Source organism: Arachis ipaensis, chromosome B9 (assembly GCF_059453495.1).
Source record: "Arachis ipaensis isolate K30076 ecotype BB chromosome B9, ASM5945349v1, whole genome shotgun sequence".
NCBI lineage: Eukaryota > Viridiplantae > Streptophyta > Magnoliopsida > Fabales > Fabaceae > Arachis > Arachis ipaensis.
The window spans coordinates 150,359,965-150,369,882 of record NC_142444.1 but is presented as its reverse complement, the minus strand read 5'-3'; the positions used below and the strand labels follow the sequence as shown (position 1 = coordinate 150,369,882).

At 35.7% G+C, this 9,918-nt stretch overlaps 1 protein-coding gene across 1 annotated transcript; it reads right to left on the bottom strand.

Moving 5' to 3' along the window:
• Window positions 1-2,264: 2,264 nt before the first annotated feature.
• ABCG25 (ATP-binding cassette family G25) lies at window positions 2,265-8,860 on the bottom strand. The gene is made up of 3 exons (XM_016320666.3): window positions 8,643-8,860; window positions 7,649-8,501; window positions 2,265-3,635 (listed from the first exon to the last, which is right to left on the bottom strand). Exons 1-3 carry the CDS (start codon window positions 8,772-8,774, stop codon window positions 2,626-2,628), a joined length of 1,995 nt encoding a protein of 664 aa, XP_016176152.1. The 5' UTR covers window positions 8,775-8,860; the 3' UTR covers window positions 2,265-2,625.
• Between the last annotated feature and the right edge of the window lie 1,058 nt (window positions 8,861-9,918).

The window sequence follows — 9,918 nt, the reverse complement described above, 5'->3', positions numbered from 1 at the left end:
TTGTGACTGCTTCTGTTGTTTTGCTGTTTTTGGATCTGAAAACTGAAATTGTAATTGATGATTATTGAGTTATTGTTTATTGAAATTGTTATGGTTCTTCTGCTTCTGATTTTTTTGTTGATTTATTTTGTTTTGTAAATGTTGCTGTTAATTTGTTTTATTTTGTTATGAGTAATGAATGGCTATGATGGCAGTAGTGATGGTGGTGAAGAAAGGAAGAGTGAGAAGAGGAAGGAGATTGGGGTGAGGGGGTGGGGGTTTGCGATGAGGGGTTAAGGGAGTGGGGTGAGGGGTGGGGGGTGGGGGGTTACGGTGAGGGGCTTGATGCTGGTGGTGGTGGTGGTGGTGTTGGTGTTGATGGTGGTTTTAGTGGCATGGTGTTGTTGCTGTTGATGGTGGTTGTGGTGGTATGGTGTTGTTGCTGTTTGGTGGTCTTGGTGTTGATGTTGGTTGGTGTTGGTGGTGGTGGTGGTGGTGGTGGTGTTGGTGTTGATGGTGGTTGTGGTGGTAATGTTGGTGGTGGGGTGAAGAAGGTGAAGAGGAGAATGATGATGATGAGGGTATTTTGGTCCAAAAATTCGGAAAATGATGATTTTAAAGCGTTTTTGAACGTTGAGGATGATTTTAATAAAAAAAAGATCGGAGACGATTTTGATTTCGACCCCAGACCTTGGGGACGAAAAAAGTACTTATCCCTTAAAAAAAATATGCAAATATTTTTTTAATGCCACATTCCCCTGATCCAAATTGAACGTGAGCACTTATGCCTTGAATATTACTAACACATACATTAAACATTGAACTGCAGTCTTTGTCTTTTACTGTGATCGTATATAATCTAGAGTGCAGCCCATTCTTCCTGTCAACTACAGTTCAAATTTTAAAAATAAAATTTTTAAATCAAAACAAATACAACTGTTCTCATTTTTCACAGTAATTAAAATTTACAAAAGGCAGATACAAATCAAAGTAAAACAAATAGTGAAAAAAATAAATAATTAACATAATTATTTTTCAATTACGCTTTATTGATATAGACGAACAACGCAATGCAACAAAATTCAGATACTCATGAATGCTAACAGCACACTTTGCATTTCAAGAAAACCTAATAATGCATCAAACCTAATCACAAAAATTAGAAAAAGAAAATTGCAGAGAACACACCACAAAAATATTTCAATCTCATCTTTAATTTCATTTTCAGATCAACAAATATACACAATATAGTATTACATTTTGGATATGTTCAAGTCAACTATCACTTTTAGTCTAATATCAGTAAAGTAATAATTTCTCCAAATTCAAGTTCGTAACTAAATCTGATGTAGTAAAGTAGCAAATCTGATGAAGAAAAGCACGTCAAGTTGTAAGTTGTGATAACCAAACTTTTTTAGGACGACATCAATGGTATATTATCAAAAGCCAAAATAATGAATAAAAAACAAAAAACTAAAGGGTAATAAGTAATAACTACTCACCCCAACCCCCAAACACTTATTGCTTTGGAAAAACCCATAAATATAAAATATTTTAAAAAATTGCTAAATAAACAAAAGAGTTTTATAATCACAATACTTTATCAATAAAGAGTAAATTCAACATGCCTCACATCGATTATAAATGCACGGCAAACAATTAAAAACCAAAAGAAGAAAATATCAAAGCAAATAATAATTTTTTTTTTTATCAAAAATAAGGAGACTCGAATTTGTAACTTCTTAGATGAGCATAAAAAAACTATAACATTTGAATTATAACTCATTAACAAAGCAAATAATAACTTTAAACAAATAGAATTGATGGTCCCTCGAATTAAGCAATGTCAACAGTCTACTATAAAATGTCACTAGAATTAAGCAATGTCAACAAAATCCTAGAATTGGCGTCAAAGTTATAATTTTGAGATGCTATTTAGAGTAGACCAAAAAGAAAGAAAAAAGAAAGAGAGAAAGTCGGCTTAGCGAGCCTAAATTCATGATTAAAGAGATTCGGGGCTTGTTCCTAAGATTTTCTGTTCAAGTTTTACAGTAGGACAAGATTCAAGTTAGATTAGTTAAATTGAATAGATTTTATATATGAGTAGCACTTTAACAGTATCTTAGAGTGTTTGTAACGTGAGAGATTAAACTCCCTTTCCGCAATGCTTTTTTATCCACGTAAACAAAATTCCATACGGAAGAAATTCCTTTTTTTTCCCTCTTCCTTGAATATTCATTCTTAGTACACAAATGAAACATAAGAGATCAACTTGAAATCCAAAATATACAAATGACTCTTGTTTCTTTGCCTCAATCAATAATTCGATTTGCTAATTTCTCTAACTTTACAGCTTAGATTATGTCATCATTTTCATCAATTCAATTACACTTGTTCGAATCAACTAGTTAGTGAATAGCTAGCCTAATGTAAACTTTGTGGCTGTTGCATTGCACTACTATCCAACCAATTGATCCATCCTTTTCTCTTCAAAACATGATCATCTTTGTAACTTTTAATTAATTAATTAATTAATTAATTAATTAAAAAGGTTTTAGTTTAATTTTCCTTAGGAAAAAAAAGAAAGAGAGAAAAACACTATGCAATTCTTCATGAGAGAATTTCAATAATTGTAGATTCTTCTTCCTAAATCTTGATGCGCCTCAATGCAAGGTAGGCCAATAATCTGTACCCTACAAACATGAGAAACAAGACACCAATGCTTCCCACAGTGCCAATTTGGCCCATCACATCCTCTTCAAGAAACTTGCAATTAGCCCTGTCTCCACCACCATGATTGCAACCCAACATGTATGAGATTTTCCTTCCATCACCATACTGAATCCTAGTCAGAAGCCTATAACAGTAAAAAGTTGTGGATATGTATTTGATCCAAGCCATACATGCTGGAACCTTATGGACATAGTATCCACCTGTTAGCACAAATGCTAGCATTGTCACTGCTGCAACAGTTGAAGCTTGTTTGGCATCCATTATCGCGGCGCCTAAGGCGAGTCCAAGACCCTGCGAGACAAGGACATATCCAAGGATGACCAACCATGTCAATAGAAATGCCACCAGATCAGGCTTTAGGCCTCCCATCCAATATGTCACAATGAGGAAAATTGTGGGCAGGATAAGCTCCATTGGAAGATCGCCAACGATTCGAGACATGAAGTAGGATGACAATGTGTACATTCCAGAGGCCCTTTCTTTCATGAAGATGGCGCGCTCTTGGGGGAAGGCGAAAACAGAGTTGAAGGATGGGAATACACCCCAGAAGATTGAAATGAAGAAGAGTAGGCCAAGCCTGTCCTGAACATTTCTGTAGTCAGAGTGCCACCACATTAGGCCTGCTAATAGTGCAGCTGCAATGACTTGGAACACTCTCAGAGTGTTGAAAGATTCATGCTTTCTCTCTTTGAGGCTTCTTTGGAAGAGTGTGCTGAATTGGTTGAACCAATCTAAGAAGCTAACCCTGTCACTATATCTGCTTCTTCCCATTGGGTGTGTGTTCTTTGTAGGATTAACAATGTTGGGAGTGTCCATGCATAAAGCTTTTACCTTTGGAGCTAGTGCTGTGTTGTATGAATGAATTAGGTTCTGCCTTATGTTTGGCTTATCTCTTTCACTTACACCATCAACATGGCTAACACCTGCAGAATTCAAAGCCAAGTTTCATTAATAAAAGGTGCATCCTCTTATTGTTATTGTTAATTTGTTATTGTACTTGTATTTAATATCTAAATAAACTTGGTAATCCAACAATTTCTAGGTGTTTCAAAAGATCCCATAATAATATCTGAAAAGCAAGAGGGCTTCATAATTCTTAGTTATGCTTTATTTCGCTTTCAGTTGGCAAGTATAGCCAATTCAGATTTCATCTTTGGATAAAAGAATAAGGGACCACAACAGAAAGAGAAAGCATATCAGATCAACCATATACAAGAGAGATCAGATAGAAACTTATTTTCTATGAGAGACCTTATCTGAAAACCAATAATATACTCTGGAATAAACTATAGGAAACTATGGCTGTAGCATCATGGCCATTCGCCATGGCAATGGCCATATGGGACCGTGTATTATAAAATCTAGCATTTAAAAATGATCAAATCTATTTACTTAAAGATACTGAAGCAGAAGAAAGTATAGGACAAGATAAAGAGGATCATAAAGTAAATCAAAGTATGTGCTTAATTAAATTAATTAAACACGCAATTGATTAATCCAAAGGAGTCAGATTAAGAGGCATAAACATGGTTAAGTAGGATAGTGGAACTTGTAAAAGCTGACTTATGTGCTAGTGTTATGGTGAGTCTCCACTAATATGGTGCTGGCACTGTTGATAGGGCCACCAGCTCCCACTTTCATATGTTTGATCAACATAAATCTATTCAATTTTATTTTTATTCAACCTTTCAGCCATCAAAGTTCACTTTTGTGGGACAAAATGTTTTTAATCTTGTAAATCAGACCCAACACGTGTAGCTCTTTAACAGATCCTAAGAATAGAGAGATACTTAAAAAAGGTAGAGAGGAAAAGGAGAGAAATTAAGAAAACAAAATGAATAAGAAAACTGAAAAGGGGAACCATATGCACGATTGGCCAGATCATTGTCAAAGAAGTGAAGGTCAAGCTTTTTCCCATATGTGTAAAGATGAATAAGGAACACCCCCAAGACCATGTTCTAGCTTGTATTGATCAAAAACACTATTTTTCTAGGAAAACGGCTTTAGATGCAGTGCCACAAACCCAAATAATTATTGTTTTTTAGCAGAATAATAACATGTATATTCTATTAGTAAGGGATATGACTCTCTAAGGAAAGAGATATATACTTAATATTATTGTAATTCTATTAGAAAAGATAAGATATGTTGATTATGACTCAACCCCATCATTACTATAAACCTCTTTTATACAGCTAACTAAAATTAGGTATAAATGCTATGATATATGATTTTATCAGCATTTAATTTAAGGGCAGACAGTGATTCAGTGTGCCACTTTATTTTTCCCTGGGTGTCCTCTTTGCTAATTCTTTTTTTTTTTTTTCCTTCTTCCTCTCTTTTACAAGATTGATGGTTTCTCACGCTATGAGTGTCGTCATCACCTCCTCCACCTCAATATCCACATTATAATCATGGCCCCAAGGATCAATGAAAAAAGGTTTAGAGAGGCACATATATCCTTCATAATCGTCTAGTGCCACCTATATATAAGATTAAAATACCTAGTCAAAGAGCACTACTTACCTTAGCAGTTATTTCACGGATTAAATTAATTCTAGACTATGCTCGGTGACATCAGCCACCAGTCTAGTCTAAAAGAAGCAATACTATTGGTCCAACACTAACTTAAATACAAAGACCACTTATCTACAACTTAAGTCTCAGCCCACTACTTAAGCATTTCCAACTTTATGAAATATGTCACGTTCTTCTCTTTTGACCATAAATAACCTTGGTCCACATGGAGGACATTTGCAATTATAATTACTCTAATCTGATTACATCAGGTTGTAAATTGTTCATAGTGTGTTTCTGTTAAAACTCTTGCATCCTTTTCAGTGTAATAACAACTAGCATACTTTGCTATGTAACACCACTTCTTTTTTATTTTTGAAGAGAATGTAAAATCTAAAACACATTTGACACTAAATTAAAAAGTGGGAGAAATACATAACTGAATATTCGTAATAAAATAAGTATAATACCATATGTTAGAATAAACAGAGAGTGGTTTATATATATACACGTCACAAAGGTTACATGCCAATATCAGCATCAAGAGGTTACTTTAAAGTGTTTTCTCGGTTGGTATATGCTCGAAAGACAAGTTATTACTTATCCTACAACAAAAGCAAGTTAATTGAAATGCCAATTTTAGACACCACAACAAAAGCGTAATTGATTCTGATGTTATTATGTTATCCTTTGCAAAATAAAAGATAGTAGATTAAGTTGTTCAATTCCTGTTGAAAAGGATATGGTTGATAGCTCTTTAATATAAGGGTCCATGTCTCTATATATAATAACTCCTCCTTCGTATGATATATGTATCTCTATTATTTACCTTCTAGTTTTGGGAATATTTCCGGACCCCACATATATATGACATTGGCACCTAACCTCACCTGACAGGGATCGAAAAAATCCCTGTGTCTCCCAAAAAATAGTCTTATAATTAACAAGCTTAGTCTTGGATTATTCTCTAAGAATGAAAATTAAAATCAACTCCAATACTATACATATGTATAAATATTAAATAATGCTCTAGTACAATCAACTATTTTATTGATACTTCCAGAATCCAGCTTAAGTCCAAAATATTTATTTGGTAATTGTGGGCTTGAATTAGAGGGGAAAAAACACATGCCTCGGTTGAGGAGGCAGTGGCTCTATGCTTTAGGTTTGGCCAAGATGAAACAGTGTGAACTGTGAAGAAACAAAATAAGGGAAAGGGGAAAATCAAGGAGTATAAAGGAGTCAGAGTCACATCAGTGGTTGGCCCCAGAAAAAGAAAAACCAACTGGATATATAAGAAGCAAGGAAAAGAAGGAAATGATAGAGGCAATAACAAATTAAACACTTCCGAAAAAAGAGGACACGTGGTAAGCATCAAGGGATTTGTTTAAATAAAATTAATTAAAGCATTCCCAGGCCAACAGAAAATCAAAACCCATTACGTATCTAATCGATTTGTTCCACTCAAAGCTGAGACGCTTCCTTTATCTTTCTCTCCTCTCACTCATACGCTACATATATTTATAAAGTATGTAAATAAATAAAATTCTTTACGCACAACAATAATCATCATCACACCACTATGGCAATATAGGTGAGGGCAACCCCATTGCCCTGAAAGACTTCATGAACTACAGTTAAATTAAACAGACAAAGGGTGTAGTAGTAATAGTACAATAACCTAGTTTCATCATATGGGATGCTGAATTCGTAGCCAGCAAAGTGTATCAACAAAATAGTAGCATGATGTTTGTCACAGCATGTTGCCTAAACTTGATGCTCCTTATTAATGACGTCCCATTATTAATTCATTGAACCAAAAACTCACCCACCAATCCACCATGCTTATATATATATATATATATTCTTAGATACTATTCTCCCAACAAAATCACAATCAAAATGTCACATCTACAACACACCATAACACTAATAATTCGGTAAATCCACATTCTTTTCATTACCCCCGTCTACAAAAAAAATTCTTCATAACTAAACACCAAGTCTATTTAGTCAAATATTCCCTTCCTAACCTAATTAATCTTACTTAATTAACATCAATAATTAACCAACTTATCACCAACAAATAGCAATTTTGACAGTGCAAACTTTACTTTAACTGCCAAAAAAGTTTGTAATCACTGTATCCTTGTCATACTCTTTTCCTCCATTGTGTCAAAACTACCATCATTTGTAGACAAAAAGAATAATATAATATTACTTTCTCAATTTCACCTTAGTTATTTTAAGAATGAATTTATAAAAGATAAAAATGACTTATCATAAATATTATAGAAATTAAGTCTTAACTGCCACCAAAAGTTTGTTACAACAGAATAACATCAAGCTGAGTTACCGTTGTGATAACAGAAAATGAAAAAAATAAAAATAAAAATAAACGAAGAGAAAGTTGACGTACCGTTAGCGAGATCGAGAAGGAAATCGGCGGGGTTCATCGGAAAAGATGGCACAAAACCAACGGACTCAAAGTACCGCATGGCGTCGCATCCTTTACCGAAATAGAGGCAATTCCCTTCGGAGAGCACGAGAACCTTATCGAACATCTGGAACACGCGGCTCGACGGTTGGTGCACCGACGTAACCACCGTCTTCCCCTTCTTCGCTAGCGAACCGAGCACCGAAATGAGGCGGTGCGCCGACGTGGAGTCCAGCCCCGACGTCGGCTCGTCCAGCAGCAGCAGGCTCGGATCCACAAGCATCTCATGCGCAATGCTCACGCGCTTCCTCTCCCCGCCGGAGACACCGCGGATGAAGCTGTTCCCGATTATGGTGTCCTCGCACTTGCCTAGTCCAAGCTCCGCAATCGCCGACTCCGCCGCCGCAATCTTCGCCTCACGCGGCAGCGAACGAGGGAGGCGGAGCATGGAGCAGAAGACTAGGGTTTCCCGGACGGTGAGGTGCGGGTAGAGCACGTCGTCCTGCGTAACGAATCCGGTTCGGCGGAGAATCGGTTTGGTGAGCTTGGATGAGTTTGCGAGAATTGTTCCGGTGAGGCCGTGACCATGGAGTCTCCCTGCAAGCGCGTTTAGGAGCGTTGATTTGCCGCTTCCTGATGGACCAAGGATGGCTAGGATCTCTCCCGGGTACGCTATCCCTGTTACTCCGTTTAGAATTGTTCTTTCTTGCAGCACCGTTGATCTTGTTGGATCGGACGGTGTTGGTGACTCGCGATCAGTTGCGAAAAGTTTCTTAATGCACCTTCCTTTAGCTTGCTTGTTCTCTATCTTTATCCGGTACCCCACGTCCATGAACTGCGTTAATTATTTGCATGAACACATAGTTAAAGCATAATAGTATGGGGTCAACGATGTTATGACTAGTTATGACTTGTTAGTGGTTAATTAATTAAATGAATAAACATTGTGATTAATTAGTATTAGTAATAATAATACCTTGAGAGTGATTGGGTAAGAAGGGGACATTAAAGGAGGGATGTCACGGGATTCTCGAGGGGGTTGTTTGGGTGAGTCTCCATTTGGAGTTTCTACGCCACCAAACGCTGCCCTTTGTGTTGTTGTAGACATTGTTATTGTATGTTTTTGAGGGAGAGATGGAAACTAAAAAGAAACAAGTGTTGTTAGTTGATAGTGAATGAATTAGTGAGTGGAAGAAGGAAGACGGAAGAAGAAGGGGGTATTTATGGAGGAGGTGAGGAGGGTGGACCCCATGGGTGTGCCACGTCAACGTGGAACAACCAAATGGGGAATGGTTACGTGTCAACATTTTGGTGTGCTGTTGTCATCTGTCCCCAGAAATGGTTCATTATGTAAAATAACGAGTAACAAAAGTTTAGGTTCCATTCATTATTATTATTATTATTATTTTTATTAATTATAATGGAGGGCACATAACTGCGTGTAAATAATAATAAGTAATAACTTGAGCAGTACTCCAACATTGATCTGCAAATGGTAAGAATTATTTTAATTTAATTTGGTATGTATAAAGTAGGTAGCTAAGCTAGGTGTAATTGTGAGAAATACTATTGGGTACACTTGTTTATACTTTATCACCGAAGGAAACTGTATCGCAAGTTAGAGCCAATTAAAGTGAACTGAGATGCAAAGGATATAGATGAAGGAGTGGAGCAGTAGAGCAATAATAATTAGAAGTAGAGAGTAGAGTAGAGAGAGAGAGAGATCAGAATCTTTAAATAGTATTAATAGAGGTTGAAAAGGGAGAGTGGCATGTGGTAGGCAGATACTGTAGCCTATTGCCACCGTTGCTTTGATCACTCATCAATTTCTTATTTCTTACCACCAACGAAGGTAAGGGATATTTTTGGATATAGTATTCTTTTGCTCTTTTATTCCTGGGATATTTATTAAATTAGGTTCAGACTATATCAAACCTCTAGTAAATAAATTAATTTTCGTTTTTTTTTCCATGAGAATAGTGTGTCATGAAACTATTAATTACAAAAGCTTAATCTGATAAAGAAAATATTTAAGTAACTATAACTTTTATATAGAATAAAAAAAACTTAACCTAATTTATTTTTCATCATTAAATTTAGGTGTTATTAAAAGACTAGAAAAGTAACCGATAATAAATCAATAAAAAATAAGAAAGGTTATATATATGTACTATTTTTTACACTTTTTACTATTTTTTAATTTTAATATTAAAAGTGATATAATGAAAAACGAGAAAAAAATTCATCTTTTA